Consider the following 17,349-nt stretch of genomic DNA (forward strand, 5'->3'; position numbering starts at 1 on the left):
CATCCTCTATAATGACAGTAAACTGTTTATACTAAACTTGGTTGTATGACAACTTAGATGGTTTATACTAGACAGTATGAATTTAGTGTAATGGTGGAATTCAGTGAATGAATAAGCACCAATTAAAAATCTTACTAATCTCTGCTACATTTTATGTAACCTAGCTATAACCATAAACACCACAGCCACTGTGCACCAGTCCAACTCACTGTTCTTTACTGTAAATCCATCTCACAGTACAGCAAACAAACCATTTTATCCTGCACTAGCCTGCAGAATATTGTCATGCAACCTTTAAATAACACAGTTAGTCTGCCTCAGTTTGTTTTGCAGCAGGTTTCACAATATACATAAATATAGCTTCATAACATATATATAGATCCAATATCTGATTTTAAAAAAGATGATATTGCATGTAAGGTTTAAATTCCCAGTTTATTAAATACCACTGAGCAGCCCTTACCTTTTACTCTAACCTCCCTTCATCCTCTACTGTCTGTCTTTCTTATCTTCCTCCATCTCTGAGTGAACTGAGCTCTCTTTCTTTTCTTTCCCTGTGAAATACAGCAGCTAAGCCTTCAGCTAGCAACACACTGTACAAGAAACTGCACACAAACAGTTTGTGTGTTTGCTGCTGTTTGTTGAGCTGTTAGAAACGTTGCATTTGCCACTTAAAAAAAATGTTACTCCGTTTATGGTTGCTGAGTAGGGCTATCTAGATGCTGAAGTACCACACTATGATGCTATAAATTATGCATCAATTAGTATTAACAGAAACACCACTCCATTTCTCATTCATAAAGTCATTGCCAAAGCTCCAAGCAGAGAAAATTAATTTGCTGAAGTTTACATTTTTACAAACACTGAAATTCCAGTTAGTAACTAGTTTACCAGGAATAGCAGTTAACCAACTCAGAATTAATTTTTTAACTCTGTTTGTTGAACATGCCTCCTGGAATAGGGCGCTTTGATTTTTAAAAATATATATTTTGATATATAAAACCATATACTTTCTTTTTAGTTTCTAGATCTAATGCTTCCTTCCAAGTTTTAGAAAATGACAATTTCACCATCAAAGCCTCAAGTGTTGCCTTCGGATTGCAACAGGTCAGTCACAGACAGCAATTAAAAGATTACTTTCTGCACAGAGAATGATAAAAGTTATTTGGCTTAACTACGGGTGATGGAGCTGCTGTTTCTTGAGAGGATTAGAGAAAAATTGAGGAGATTAAGGGATGATAATGATGCCCAACTCTGATCTAGTCTGTGGGATTATGGAAATGAAGCGGTTTAAGATGTTTGCTTTCAGCTCAGCCTCATTTTTTTACTCTTCATTTTCTTCCAGATAGTTCTTGCAGCCTTATTTTCATTACAAGTGACACAACAGACTCAACACCGCATTTACTACTTAATGAAAACTTGAAAGCAGCGAGGTTCTAAGGTGTAAATGAGAGGCCAACTATAATTTGGCCATTTGGCTCTCAACAAAATTTAGTGGTGGGTACCTGTTACCAAACTTCTACCTCCCTTGCATGATTAATAAATCAACTTTGGCAACTTGGGTTCATGTTTCCCTTACTACAGTCAGACTGTCTAAACAGTACTATGTACATGAAAAATAAAATGCAAGGGATTCTTGGAAGTTGGAGGCTTGATGTGGTACTAAAACAAGATTTTGTCATTAATTAATTAATTAATTAAAAAAATCAGTGATCTGCAGCTATAAACCCTATATGTAACTGAAGTAGTTCAATTTGATACTATTTGATACTGCAAAAAAGTTAGGAGCACTGTGATGCATCACTTTTTCTTTAAACACTGTCCAAGGATTTAGCAACAGAGGAGACCAACTGCTGTAATTGACTTCTTTTTTTTTTTTACTTTTTTGCCTAATATATACATAGGCGCTTCCCTAACGATGGATTGATGGATGGATGGATGGTATATGCAACAAAGTGGGAGAAGAAGAGTCAGATGGCAATGAGTATTAGACCCAAAAGGTTGATTCTGCTCATCTGGACGTAGCTTTTCACATGAGAGAAATGTTTTGTCATTCATCCAAATGCTTACTTCAGTCTCAGCTGACTGCAGGTCCCCCCCCCCCCCCCCCCTCCGCCCCAACCTTATAAACAGTACATTTACACAATGACTGAAACTAGCCCACTGAGTAGGCTACGTCCAGATGAACAGAATCAACCTTTTGGGATTTACTTCCCTGGATGATTGAGCATAAATCAAGACAATGAGCATTAGAGGGGCTTAAACACTCGCAGAAGAAAAATATATGAATGAAAAGATGCAAACTGCATCCTGTTATATTTTCTCTTCTGTCTACAGTAAAAGCCAACAGCTTTCATCCTCATTTTCACTACCACTCAGCAGGATTTCTGGGCAGCTGACATAGACGGGATATAGTTGTTTATGTCTTTATCATGAGCCCATAAGCAGACAGACACACACTAAATCATGGCCTGGAGCAAGTGGAACAACATGGCAGGTTTTAAACCTCTTACTTCATTCCTCTCTGCAGGTTTATTTATAGTCATCTGCTTCCTTAAGCATCTAAAATGTCCTGAAGCAGCTGACATAACACACACTTTAATACCAATACTGTTTATTTTTTAAAGACTCTATTTTTTGTGTGCCCAGCGCTGACTTACTATCAGCAAAATGCTCTTAGTCCGACACTAAAGCCTTGCTGACAGCGGGAGGATTTGATGCTGCGGCTCGCACTCAGCAGACAACAATCCAATCAGTTTCTGGTTGGTAATCAAAAGTCTATGAATCTGCAACTAAACAGTACTTGCTATCAAATGCTATCATGGCTTTGTTTATGAACAGAGAAGCGTCTTGAGGTGACTGTTGTTGTGACTTGGCGCTATGTAAATAAAATGCAGTTGTACTGTGGGTTTGTAAGTGGGTTTGTTAGCTTATTTTGGGGCTCCTACTTTATGTATTCCATGCAAACCTGCTGTTGAAAGCTGTTGTTGTGTGAGATATATCTTTCTAGTCCCTATCCCTACTTTCACTGCAGTATTTTATATCACCACATTTTTCTAAGATCTTTAGGGCTGAGTACAGTAGTCTCTGTTTTATCTGCATTTAGAAGCCGGAAATTAGAGGTCATCCAGGTATTTATGTCTATTAGACATTCCTGCAGTTTGACTAATTGGAAAACATTCTAGGTTTTGGCAACTCTATTCTGAAAAACCTGAAGCTAGAGACACAAGCAACCCCAAATCATTGTTGATTGTCTTCCAGAGGAGACACTGAAGGAACTCTGAAACACCGCCAGGGATAACATACGGTTGCACTGTAACCTTGGTTCTCTGAGTGAGAGACTATCCTCCACTCCGTTACATATTCCTTATGTACGGGGTATGACCCCCTTGGTGTGGATAAATTCATATAGCTAGCACTCCGGCTAGCCTGGCCACACCCCACAGCTTCTACACAGACTACACAGCTGGTGAGATAGTCTCTTAATCTCCAGGGATCAGGAGGTAGAGTGTTTGCCCCATGATCGGAGGGTTGGGGGTTCAAATCCACCGAACGGCTACCCTGAGATACCCTTGAGTAAGGTACAGTCTATATACACTACAGACTGCTCCCCATGCTGGATTGGTAGCTTCAACTGCTTGACTGACTGAATGGGTTAGTTGCAGAGGACTGAGCAGTTTCCTGCAGGATTAATAAAGTATACATTACTCAGAGAACCAAGATTAGAGTGTAACTGTATGTTCTCTATCATATCGAGACTATCTCTCCACTCCGTTACATATTCCATATGTATGGGGTAACTCTTTAAGACACCCTGTGAAGAGACAGTGCAACCAAAACCCCAGCGTGAAAGTGTACAAAACGAACAATGTACAAATGTACATATGTACACACCACCCTGGTCAAGATGCAAAGGCCGAGCTGGAGGGAGGAGGCATCAGTCTGCCAGACGCAAGACTGGCCTGAGTGACTCCCACAAGACACAAGGTCCACACCTAAACAGCCGCTCATGGCCAAGCGAGCAGACAAAGGCTACCTCAGAGAGGCACCCACCACCTCCTCCCCAAAAGAGGGGCTGGCTGCCACACTCAAGCGGTAAAACCTATTAAAGGTGGTAGCCGAGGACCATGATGCCACCACACCAATGGTAGAGAGAGAGGAGCCCCTCAACAAGGCCTAAGAGGTGGCCACCCCATGGGATGAGTGGGCCCGCACTCCTGAGAGGAGGGGAACCCCTGCAGTGCCATAAACCTGCCGGATTTAAAAGACTGTTTATTCTAGTTAATACTTTGATCTGAAATAAGATTAGTCTTTATCAATCAATTACCTCCCACAGGTGTTTAAGGTGGTAGTAATTAAACCAGTATGTAAAAAGCCATCACTTGACCCATCTGTCCTAATTGTAGGTCAGCCTCCAATCTTCATTTTATTTTTAAAAAATCTTGAAAGAGTAGTTGTTAAACAGCTATCTGATCATCCGCAGATGAAAATGGTTTATCTGAAGAGAGTCATGTTTCAGAACTCATCATTACAAATTACCTTTTTATGGCCTCTGACAGTGGACTGATTTTTCTGCTTTTTCTGCTAGACTTTAGTGCAGCATTCAATACTACTGACCACAATATGTTATTACAGAGATTAGAGCATGCCATAGATACTGAAATTACTACACTGGAGTGGTTTGAATCATATCTGTCTAACAGACTCCAATCCAATTCAAAATCATTCTGATTTGACACTATATAAATAAAAATGAATTGAACTGAATTAACTACAAGTGCCTTAGTATCTCACAAGCCACCCGGAAACATGATAAAAATTCATGAAGGTTAGCCATGTCCAAATATCTAAAAGAAGTGCTGAGTGGTCAGCTGAAGTGCAGGAATATGATCCAAGCCATCAATGCATACGCCCTACCTGTCATCTGATACCCAGCAGGAGTGATAAACTGGTTACAGGAGTAGACAGATACCACTGATGTCAAGACACAAACACTACTCACATTGAACTGAGACCTCCACCCTCAGTCCAGCATCCTGAAAGCAATTCATGATAACAAAAGGAGCGAAATTTTCACACAGGGCCAGGTGGGTTTAGAAAGCTTGTTTCCTTTAATAAATGGCATTACTATTTAAAAGCATTTTGTATGTCCTTGGGTTATCTTTGTCTAATATTCAAATTTGTTTGCAAATACTTATGTAATACCTAATATGCCATAATGAGATAGCTGTTCTTTTGTTTTTTGTTTTTTTGAAAATGACAACAACAAATAAAAAAAATAAGGAAAGGCAAAAAAAAAGTAAGATGTCTTCATCAGTGATGTTTAGAAGTTCTTATAAATACTACATATTTCAGTGCTGTATTTTAATCTTCTTCTGATAAAAGCTTTGCTGAAAGCAACAGGAGTGAACCAGTCAGGGTCTTTGCTACATTTTAGCCCATTGGGAGATGCTCCGCGTCATACCTTGAAGGGGCGGAGCTGTTTTTCTAAAGATCCCGCGCTGTGCCGAACATGCAGAGAGTGCGTGAGAAACGCCTGGAGGAAGTAAGAGGCAACTGCGACTGTTGGAAAATTCAACACTGCGCTTTCTTTGCTGTGTTTTAAAATGTGGGCACGAGCTGTGTTGTGCGCGGTGCTACTATCTGCGCTGTGTCCAGCGGGGAAGACGGAAGCCGAGAGGGACGAGAGAGAAGTGCAGGACTACCACAACTCCAACAGACTGGTAAATCCGAGTGTGGAATATTTACAATATCTAATATTTTAATACACACACACACACACACACACAAAGGTATTTTGTGATGAAAAGTTCATACGCTTTGCTTTAATAAAAGTTATATTTCTTTGGATATGATCTGAAATTTCTTCTGTTTAAGTATTTAACATATATACCTGTTCCAAATGTATGCTGGACAAACTTCTTATGCAGAACTGAACCTGCAGTATCAAAATAAAAGCACTCATTCTGTAGTGAAATTTCCATTAGTGTCAGCTTTTTTTGATCAAATTTTGGAAACTGTAATAATAATAGGTGACTAATGTTTTTCATTGCAACAATGAATTTGTAAAATGTAAATAAATTAGTAACTATTTGTTAATTGATGTATAACATTTCTGGTTGCATTGTGAAGATTTGCTTATTTTTGTGTTTGACTGATTTGATTGCTCAGAGGTAAGAGGACATTTTCAGCATGAAAAGTATAAATGTATGAGGGTTTTGTTTTTTCATTCAATTAATCAAACAATAAATAAACATCAGATTAGTCAATAATGAAAATTAACCCAAAACATCTTCAGTTAATCTGTTTATATTGGCACCAAACTCATAAAAGCTGTCAGGTTCCATGTTCTTCAGTGACACAGCGCAGCATGGTGATTTAAATTGGTTCAAATCTGATTCATCTCTTCTGTACTGAGTTTGCGCTTCAGCTTTCCCCAAAGTACAAAGATGTGCATGTTAGATTAATTGGCTATTTGAAATTGGCAATTGATGTGAGATAGACAAAGTGCTTGAAGTGTATAGAAAAGTGTAAATCTCTATATGAATGGGGGGAATTTGTATGAATTTAGCAGATTATTAAAAAGCTGTTACTGCATTTCAAGACAGATGTCATATCAAACAGAAAAATGTAATCCTATAGATCTGGCTGCCTAATTAGTCCACTCAATATCCTTTAGTTCCTATAATTGTACTGCTTCTAACTAAGGCAGTACAATTCTAAAAACATGAGCCATAAGACAAGTCAATAATGAGAAATATGTGGAATATTTTTTGCAAGAAATACTGACAACAGATTTATGTACTCATTTTCCTCAATTAAAATACGTTTGTTTGAAATATGTTCTAAACAGAAAGGTGACAAAGTGAGTGTTAAGCTGGAGACTTTTTTTAATTCTTGTCTTCTTTTGCCTAAATTCAGTTAATACAATTGCTTATTGTTAGTTTTATTATTGGCAAATTGATGTTTAAAGCCTCTGTCATAGATGGAGCAATGCTGTTGGACAGAAAATGACAGAATGGCTGGATGACAGTGACTGGTGCACCAAAGTGTTCTCCTATGTTTCCAGGCTTAATTTTGACCACGCATCAGCTTCACGTCTGTTGTATTTTTGTTTTTCTCAGCTTGGCGCGCTGCATGAAGTACTGGAGAGACTGCAAACCAAGAGAATTAATCCCTGGGAGAAGAAGTATGGACAGGTCCCCTCTGTGAGTCACTGACACTATACTCTGATTTAACACTTGTGACGAAAAATGTTTAAAACATTTATAATTTCTCCAAAAGTGTATAAAATTCTAAACCTCAGTGTAAAGGTGCTCAAGAATAAAGGTATAACAAAAATGCAAAAATGTAATGAAAAAAATCAAAAACAGCAACAGTGCACCAAAGCTGAAGCAGCATTTTACTGTTTCAATGATTAAAGTTATGATTCCCTCTGGAAAAGTGCTTTTCTCGGCATCAGAGATCATCAGTCCTTGCTGTGCATTTCATTTTTTTCTGACAGCAGTTATGAATGACTTCTTTTGGACTGCAAGAAAGTATAAATTAGCAGAATGGTTGTGTTAACTTCTTAGTGATACTTTGTGAATTTTCATTCCATGAAGTCCAGAGTTTGATATTAAAAAAGTTATTTTGTGTTCACAGTGTGATCTTGGGGAATACTGTGCCATCAGGAAAGGATCTCGGATTGGGAAGATGTGCGACTGCCCCCGAGGAGCTTTCTGCAACTTCTTCCTCCTTAAGTGCTTATGAGCAAATTAAATCATGTCACAAGAGTCTATTTTAAATTGTAGATTTAACCTTTAGAATGGAATGAATCCTTTGTCAATTTTTATGTGAAAACATTTTTGTGCTGCATTAAAGGTGTTTTATCTTGCTTTTAAAAATTTTGTAGAGGGATGTTTTTTAATAAAGTACACAGACCTTCTCATAAGTTTACATACATTGCAAGATGTGTACCATTCTTGCGAAATCCTGACTAATCAGGCAAAAGACAGGAACCCTGTTCAAGCTTGCAGTCCTTGTATCAACACACATATGTAGCATAAATGTAGCTTTTTGGGAACTGTGAGAAGTCATATTTCCTCTGACGATAACAGCCAGAGTCTTGATAAAAAGTGTTGAGGTAATGTAATTTCAAACTATTAATGTTAAACTTAATGAGAAAAAGTAGATAGTAGCACAAAGTCTCCTAACAGTGATGCCATCATGGTGACCATAATCCAGGTGTAGAAGACACACATCTATGCAAAATTTTCATTACCTATTTTTTCCCCTCTTTTGTCTAAAGCAGCTGTTTTCAGCCTGTATTGTTTTTACGTTTTTCCTACTATTTTTTGTAAAATCAGCTGCTCTGCTGCCAGTAGACTAGGGTAAAGTCTAGTTTGTGATTGTCAGACAGACCCACACTCACACACAGAGCATAAGGCTTTAAATTGTGGCAGCACAGCAATCCTTTTCCAAAATCAGTCACTGTGAAATTACAAGTTTATAAACTTACCTTTAATACTATCAGGACAAACGTAAAGTTATCATGACTTAGAAAGGCTACATCAAATTATGTAACACATAAATATAACAGATTCGATGAAGTTTAAAAAAAAAAAAAAGGCAATCGACCACAATTTGACAGGAAGCAGCACTTGATCAATCAGAACCATTATTTGTTAGTAAATGTAGAATGGGCTGTTTATTAAAAATGACTTTCAATTGTGTGTCAAAACAATGAAATCAAAGGACAAACATGTTCCTAATATTAAGCAGCCTTGTGTGGCCTCTTCTGTTCCTCCACATAATTACTGGCATGACTGAGTTTAAAAGCATCAAATTTACAAACATAATTGTATTTTCAGCCAATAATTGATGGGGTTTATTTAGTTTCACCCAACTGGTCCTACACTTATGAGAAAAGGATAACTTAACACCTCAAGTTTGGAGAGAGAAAACACATAAAACGGATGTCCACAAATCATCAGTCCTACAGCAGAGCTCTTTGTCCCAAATGGATTTTATTGGGAAGATACTGTACAGAGCTTAGACTCCTCGGGGCTGCTTGAAGTTCATGCCGACAGTAGGTTGGGTGACCTGCAGGTTGGACAGGCTGCCAAAGTCCTGAGGGACATAAACAAGACACTGGTTTAAGAACTGATCTGAAAGGAGGTGACTGCAACTCAATATCAACTCAATACTCAATGTCTGAGAGCACCAGGGTCTGACAGGAACAGACAGTCCTGCAAACACAGGGAAGGCTCACATGTTTATATGCCTGTAGTTAATAAATGACCTGGCAACAAAGGCGCCATGATCACCTTTCGATACAGGCTCAAGGGAAATGCAAAAGCAACAGCAAAGTTACACTGCTAGCTGTCTGCGTCTTCTTAATGGAATGGTCCTTCAAATATTTTGGCCTGCTGTGTAGCACGACTACCCGACTTAAGCTTTGGTGAGTACATTTATATTCACTTATTACCAGGCATGTGTGGCTGCACCAGCATAAACATTCATGCTTTTTATTTAAATGCTGTGTCCTGAAATAAATAAGTGATGTGAAGGTTTTAATATAGTGATGTTAAAAAAAATGGGTGGGGGATCTAAATACATCACATGAACAACAACACACTTGACAAAAACTGCCAAAATCAGTGTGTGAAAAACTAAGTACACCCCCCATGATTCCCGTAGCTTGTATTAACACCTTTAGGAGCATTTTGGGTCACTCTTCATTACAACATTGCTCTAGTTCAGAGGATTGTGAGCATTCATCTCCACCCAACTATTTTAACGTGCTCCCAAATTGTTTCAATCAGGTTGGAGTTTGAACTTTGACTAGGCCATAGTTCCCTTCTTTCGCTGCATCTCTGTTGGAGATTTGATATATCTGATCATTTTGATATACAGAGTACAACAAGACGTCCAGGTCCTGTGGCTGCAAAAGCAGCTCATATCACTGGTCTCCTCTGTCCATGGGGCGTAGTTTTAGAAGTGCCGTGGTTTATCAAAGCCAAGTAAAGGCATTTGTTGATAAATGACCAGAAAGATAAATCACTACCTTCATCTCTGTTACACATTTCAGCATCGTGTAATTATTTGTCTTCAAACAACAGGCCTAACACAGTTCCCTTGTACATTTTAAGTAGTAATACTATTTTTCCTTCATAACAGTGAAAAACTTATTTAGCCAGAGAGACTAATTTTCATCTGCAGTCCCTGGAAGGTTGATGGTGTTTACAGACAGAACAGAGCATTTGTCCTGGAAATCCTTCAAAACAAAATGTACTTGTATTTTTTAATTATACTGCTATCAATTTTAACATTTACATGCTATCTGAGGCCCGTGGAATCTAAGGTGCAGGGTTTGTTTGGTTTTTCAGTTTATCTGAACACTGCATTGTCTGACATTGGGCTGATTTTGCTGGGGTGTCCACTCCCAAGAAGGTCGGCAACTGTCTTGAATTAGAAACCGCTTTAGTTACCAAATATATATACACGTGCATGGAATTGGATTTGGGCTATTTCTTTGCCTGTAGTGTACATAACAGAGTAGACAACAGCACATATAGCATACTTATATGTGTTTAAAAAAGAGAGAAAAAAAAACACATGTTGTCCCATTATCTAATTTTTTTTCTGTCTACAACATTTCAAAACAAGTTTTAAGGGCATGCTGCACTTTATCTTGACTCTCTGGTTTGAGTGGCTGTTTTTAAAAGCTCCCTTCTCGCTGCTGAAATCGGGCCATTACAAGCTCAGGTTGATTCTAGTAAAATCCTTTACCTGGAAATTCTGCCATTTAAAAGCAGAACACAGGGACAGAGGCAAATATGTTCCAACAAACTGATTTCAGCCATTTAAATGCTTCTGTGCTTTAAATAAAATCTTCTGGTTTAAAAAGGCCTGAACAGCAACCTCCACTTTGACAGTAACACTGGTTACACAACAACTGCCAGTTTTAATGAAACACTAAAATGGATCAAAGTTTTCTGAAGTTTTCAAACCCTCTGGTTCCTCTGAAGGCGATTCGTGACCTCCCTTGATGTTGCTTGATGAGATGTGCCTTCCTACAACTCCTCTCTAGAACTACACAAACTTTTTCTAAAGAGCTCCACACTGGATAAGATTCAACACTCAAACTCCATTAACTCCAACCATTTTTTTTTCCCAACTCAAGACCAATTGCTCTGTTATCATTAACAAGATTAGATGCCTGTGTCTGATCTAAGTCATTCCACCATTAAACATCTAACAAATCAGCTTCTTATTTCTGTCATTACCTTTGTGAGCCTGTTGCTTTTACATCTTTTTATTTTCATTTGTAGTTGGAACAGCCCTTTAATTCTAAGATTTATGTCTGATCACATAATTTTTCAGTAGTTTATTTTGTGTTTAAAAGGTAAAAAAAAAAAATAGCATAACACGGCACACAGAGGATTCAATTTGGGAGACGATTTGTTTACTGTATAACAGAACCTTGATTTTAATTAGTTAATACATTAACCGCTAAGCCCCAGCAGAGTAAGAGGAAAGTAAGTACCTTAAAAACTGTACTTGTTCTGTCCTCTTACAGAAAGACTTACCAGCAGCTTCAGCATCTCCTTGGTGTCGGGATCAACTTCAATCAGCTCCTGGTCCAAAGCAGACACCTGGACAGATAAACACACAGGAATCACATTAGCCATTATCTCACACCTCAGTTATTTCCACAGTTACAAAGTAACACCATATTATTTTGTTTACTTATATCCATCTGTTGTGTTTAAAAAAAAATGTACGAGTGCACAAAAAGAACAGAAAGTCCTTCAAAACTCAAGAAAATTTGTATGTGTTGTTTTTTTCTGCATTGTGAATGACCTGCCAACAGACACACCATAATCACAAAACAACTGGTAGAAAGAAAGGTGTTCGGTTCAGGCAGACTACCAGGACACAAAAAACACACATAACAGGCACAATTTGGTTTGATGTGTCCAAAAGCCACATCATGGCTGGACACTCGACTGTTCCAGCTCCTGACCATTTTTGCACTTCTGAGATCACCTGTGGATAAACTGGTTGAAGCAAACACTCACAAATATATAGTTCTGTCTTGCAGCCAGTAACAAAATGTATGAAGCCAGTGGTACAAAACTACAGTTTTATTCAAATTTGCAACGTAGATGCACGCATACTGAAATATCGGCACACTACAATGCAGACTTTTTTTATTTGACATTTTTTTATTTTACTTTCTACTTTGTACATTCTCTGCTATTACTCTGCTCTATTACTGTTAAGCTCAACTATTTCTCCAATAGATGAAACAAATCAAAACCCAAAAGCCAGATGGAGGGAAGATACTTTCTAATCCTAATCAAAAGTTAAATGGGTAAAAAGGAAGTATCAAAAGCTTCAAACACAAACGGACAGAGATGGTATAAAACATTGATGTAGATTCCAGGATAGGGAAGATTAAGCCAATGTGGAAATATCGCCAACCTGCATTCTATCTGAAAGCCACCAGATGGCATAAACTGTGGTTGCAAAGAGACTCCAGATTCTATAGAATCCTTTTATCTTGACCTCTGTCCTGTCGAGTTTATGGTCTTAGTCTCTTACTCTGTATTATAATAAATAAAAGAAACGGTCTGCAGTGCTCACACAGAGCAACTTTCAAGCGTCTTTCTTTTACTGCCTTCAACAGGCATCGTTACATATGTCTTGAAAAATGTTTGTTTAGAAATTAGAATAATTGTATTCAATTGTATTACTCAGAGTGATTGTTGCAAACAGACTGAATTTAAGTGCCAATTTGAGTCGCACAATCCAAAACTGATTCCATCTTATTGCCAGTTTATCCCCATCTTGATGCACCAATATTCCTTCGAAAACAGAACCTGACTGGGAGTGATCTCAGACCTGATAACATTTTTAAAAGGACCAATTCAAAGGGAGGAAAATCGCGAGTTGATTGGTCAAGGTCACAATAATTATGGTTGTGCCGTAGTTTCCAAGCACTGTTATCCCTAGTGCAACTGTAGCCCTACAGGCTTGTGGGATGAGTTTTGTGCAGCATGTTGCAGTGCCTGGAACAATATTTGAGATCCATCATACAGTTTACATGCAACACATTAATATTTATAAATGTGAAACATTTTGATGTTTTACACAATTAAATGTCAAATTTAGAAAGCCATGAGTTTAAAAGTGCAAATAAATTGATCTTCAGAAAAATGTGACTTATTAAAATGTACTCATTCCACTCCTTTACCCAAAATAATGTCCAAGCTTTTGCTTTATTTCTTAACATTTGTTTAAAAAAAATAAAGAAACGTGCCAAATTTGCCAAAAGAAAAGAAGTTTACTAAGGTAAACTGGAGCAGTTGGCAATTATAACAACAATACTGTAACACTACAGCAATATTTTTTTAAAAAGTCAGTGGTTCCCCTCAAAGCTGTGCATTTGTAGTTTTAATTGTGAAGACTTAGCACAATTTAACCCCACATTTCACAATAACAAAAATTGTTTCAAAAACACTCTTAAAACCAGACTTATGTTTTAGGCTAATAATGCACAGATTTGGCTATTATTCTGTGGCTGACCCATTTAATCAATCACATAAGCTACCAGACCTCAGTATCAATGGCCTGCTGATGCACTCTTGATGCTATTCAGCTCTATGTTGCAGCAAATAAATCCATACATTCACAAATAAAAATAATGGGGACAAACAGTGATCTGTGTACTCTGCTGACAGCCGTGCGACTATAATGTGTTGATGAACGATACAATTTTCATCTGTATGTAAAATGAAAATTACTGATGCAGCAATTTAGCCATTCATTTTTCACTTTTTATCTAGTTGCATATTGCTGTAATATTGTATGATTACAATAGACTTGCCCAGCACATTAGCCCTGCAGTACCATGTACTTTTAGTTACATAACCACTTGAGCATCAGGCTCAAACTTCAGTCAACAATCAGCAGATCGTTCAGCACCTCTCACCACAACACTTACAAACACATCTATGGCAAAATTAGAAAAAGATACCACAGGAACTATCATACTAATGGTCCCAGTGGTTCCGGTAGCATGCTACCAGAATCAACAAGTTTTACAAGAGCAGATTCACTGCTTTTACCCGGTCTGGTATAACCAACACAGTGATGCATTCACTGACCTCTGGTACATAGTTGTCCCTCCTCTCTCTCTCTTCCTCCTGCAGTTTGATGGAGATTCCTCTGACCGGACCCCTCTGAATCCTCTTCATCAGATGTGTTACATACCTACAAGTGGAGCAATGCACACAAAGTTGTCATCACATGGAATTGCCATGATAATACCATAGAAATTTTTACATATTATAGAAATGTCATGTAGGGACATCGTTACTATAGCAACACCATATGTTAAGATTCCCAAATGCATGCAACATCGAGACAAGCCTGGGCTTGTCTGAGACCAAGAGCCAGGTGCCAAGGCACCAGTATATCCTCCATACTGGTTGCTTCGCTGCCTCAACATCATTACACAGTCACTTCTATTTGTGCCATATAAGCACTGATATAGAAAGAGAAGAAATCAAAACCAGAAGCAAAGACACTGCCCAGTGTTTTTTTTCCCCTCTCACAAACTCAGGTTTTCAAACTGTGCAACATCTCCCTCGTATATCTGTGAATCTCTACGCTTCTGTAGTGAATACCATTAAAATGGCGGTAAAAACGGACACGATCATATCCTGGTGTCTTCAATCCGGCTGCAGCAGCCGCGGTGCAACACGCCAGGCTACAAAAATTGAGAACTGTAGGTGGTGTACGACACAAAAACGGCGGCCCACACCAACAGTTATGACCTTTTTTTTTTTTTTTTTTTTTTGCACGTGGTGAGCATACAAACATCACCAGTCTCTGATGACCTATTTTCATGAAATACCACTATAATTTTTGAGGCTTTTTAACCCACCTCTAATATAAAAACACTGATGGTTTTGGAGTGTGTTTTGGTACAAAAGTGACTTAAAAAAATTATGAAATAAAGGCTAACTCTGCTGAGAACTCAGATTCCACACCATAGACGTTCCATCAATATCTGCCTACTTAACAGAAAAATGTATTTATTTAATTAATGTCTAACATCCCAGGAATTGCTTGCGTGTCTTAGAGCACCAGGGTCTGATAGGAATTGGCAGTCCTTCAAACACGGGAAAGGCTCAAAGGTTTATCTTCCTGTAATTTTTAATGACCAGGCAACATAGACGCCATGATCACCTTTCGATACAGGGTGGCAGATAAGCAAGACAAATTTGTGGTTGTGGGCTCCACTTTGCAATAGACAACTCACCCAGCGATCTTGTTGCGGAGCTTCTTGCTGGGGATGATGGCTATTTCTTCGCACACCCTCTTGTTGGTGTGGAAGTCATTTCCCAGCCGGGTGTAGTATTTTTCGATGATGACCCTGGCAGCCTTTTTCACCGTCTTGGTCCTGACTCGTCCCTGTATGAAGAGAACAAGTGTTTACTCGTTACTCCTAGCATTTGGGTAAACTATCGGAACAGTCATTCTGGCACCATTTCTTTGAAAAACATCCGTTTGCCACCATGAGTGGAATCTAAATCCTATTTTAGGCCTGGCCAATCTGCAGGCAACTCCCTACCTGCAGGCTGACCAGGTCAAAGCTGTGGCTGTCCTTGATGTTATATGGCTGATTTTGCACACAACCTCCATTTCCATCATCTTGGACTGTACCAGGCAATGCTAGTCCTTGTTCTGCTCTGCAACGTCAGTGAGCTCAGTGTAGAAGCACATTAAGCAGTTTTCCTCCTGCTGCAGGTTCTGGCTGGAGCGGTCCTCCTGATCACAGTGGGTCTCCTGCACAGCAGAACAAGGACTAAAGGCATCAGCTGCAGCCCAAAATGGTAGAGTTGGAGTCCATCTGACTGGAAGATTACACTAAATGAACAGGCAGCTAAATGAATTGCTGGACCAATACACCGAAGACATAAAGAACCAATTTTACAAACAGGATGAAGAAGCCGAGGTAAACATACCAACATCCCAAAGTAGTATTGAATTGGAGAAGGTTTGTGAATTAATATTATTGATAGCACCATTTATATTTGTTTCTTACACCCTTATGTGAGCCTGTGCTAATTTTGTTTGTTAGTTTTATCTTGTTAATGTTTAATATTATACATTTTTGCCTCTGGGTGGCTCTAACTTCCTTGAAATAAAGTTTACCCTTAAACTTGTGTGTCAGACGTTGTTTTTGGATTAATGTGGTGAAGTTTTGTCGCACCACATAACATCTTCAGTAGTCTGAAATCACTTGACCGAAGCACTGTGCGACTGAAGACAAGCTCCCAACTAGATCAGGGACTGCAGCCTCCAGAGCAGCATTAGCTTCCTCAACGACACACAAGCTAACACCTGAGTTGGCCATCAAGCTAAGGTGAGCTATACTTTTCGGCAATTTAACAATTTTAACGGTTCGTGAACAAACAAATACCGCCTAGGTTGTTCTGTCAGTCCTGTCGATATTAACCGATAAAAACCCGAACAAGCACCGCGGCTCATTCAGCCGGTCGCTCCGTCAGCAGCAGCATTACAGAAGCGCCGATAAAAAGTCGTGTTTGTATCATCTAACGTCAATACAGCGGCCACAAGGAAATATTATTGATCTGCTGCTTATTGGTAAGGTTAAAACGGAATACAAAACATTTTAAACGACAGGATTAGAATAGATAGTGTAGGTAGTCATATAAAAAACACCCACCATGTTGGATCGGCCCTGGTAAAAGAGAACAAGCACACTTCCGGTGGAAGCTTGAGCCCTCGGGCGGAAGTTGAAAACAGAAACGTTCTGTCCCTGCAGCGACCCCTCCGACCGTAAGCTAAACAACAACCTCCAACATGCACGTCTCTACAACAGACAAAAAACGCTTTCTTAAAATTTTGTGTTGTTCGCCAGCTTTTCTCCTCACTGCCCTGCCATGCTGTTTGTAAGTCAGAAATTTTCAGTGTGTGATCTTGAAGATGTTTTCATATATGAAAGAGAAATATGCATCTACAGGCGAAACAGAAAGTAATAGAAGGGAAAATGAGGAGACCTCAACTCTTTCTTTGGCACTTTGTTTGATAAACTTACTACGTTAATGAAAGCGGTAAAAATGGTGGGAAAAATCACAAGACCACAAGGCCAAAGCTGAAGAGGAAAACAAAGTTTGATTGTGTATTGTTGGTTAAGGTTATGTATGGAGGAAAGCAAATAAAGTGTGTTGTCTTGCGATATCCAAATACTGAACCTGACCTAACAATACAAACAAAGAAATACTGATAACATGACATATCAGATGGTATATAGCCTATGTTCCACAG

General features: G+C 38.7%; 2 protein-coding genes and 2 non-coding genes across 4 annotated transcripts; 1 reads left to right on the forward strand and 3 right to left on the reverse strand.

Annotated features, from left to right (window-relative positions):
* The first annotated feature begins 5,532 nt into the window (after nt 1-5,532).
* On the forward strand, nt 5,533-7,793 carry LOC134632253 (niq CART3-like). The gene is made up of 3 exons (XM_063480913.1): nt 5,533-5,723; nt 7,125-7,208; nt 7,645-7,793. Exons 1-3 carry the CDS (start codon nt 5,607-5,609, stop codon nt 7,750-7,752), a joined length of 309 nt encoding a protein of 102 aa, XP_063336983.1. The 5' UTR covers nt 5,533-5,606; the 3' UTR covers nt 7,753-7,793.
* Nucleotides 7,794-8,989: 1,196 nt separating this feature from the next.
* On the reverse strand, nt 8,990-16,804 carry LOC134631070 (small ribosomal subunit protein eS17). Its single transcript, XM_063479020.1, has 5 exons — nt 16,748-16,804; nt 15,317-15,468; nt 14,157-14,262; nt 11,574-11,639; nt 8,990-9,111 (listed from the first exon to the last, which is right to left on the reverse strand). Exons 1-5 carry the CDS (start codon nt 16,748-16,750, stop codon nt 9,034-9,036), a joined length of 405 nt encoding a protein of 134 aa, XP_063335090.1. The 5' UTR covers nt 16,751-16,804; the 3' UTR covers nt 8,990-9,033.
* Nucleotides 9,193-9,322, reverse strand: LOC134632518 (small nucleolar RNA SNORA71). The gene has a single exon (XR_010094525.1). It is a non-coding gene; the product is annotated as a small nucleolar RNA SNORA71 (small nucleolar RNA).
* LOC134632519 (small nucleolar RNA SNORA71) lies at nt 15,129-15,257 on the reverse strand. The gene has a single exon (XR_010094526.1). It is a non-coding gene; the product is annotated as a small nucleolar RNA SNORA71 (small nucleolar RNA).
* Nucleotides 16,805-17,349: the final 545 nt, after the last annotated feature.

The sequence above is a fragment of the Pelmatolapia mariae genome, linkage group LG7 (assembly GCF_036321145.2).
Source record: "Pelmatolapia mariae isolate MD_Pm_ZW linkage group LG7, Pm_UMD_F_2, whole genome shotgun sequence".
NCBI classification, from domain to species: Eukaryota; Metazoa; Chordata; class Actinopteri; order Cichliformes; family Cichlidae; genus Pelmatolapia; species Pelmatolapia mariae.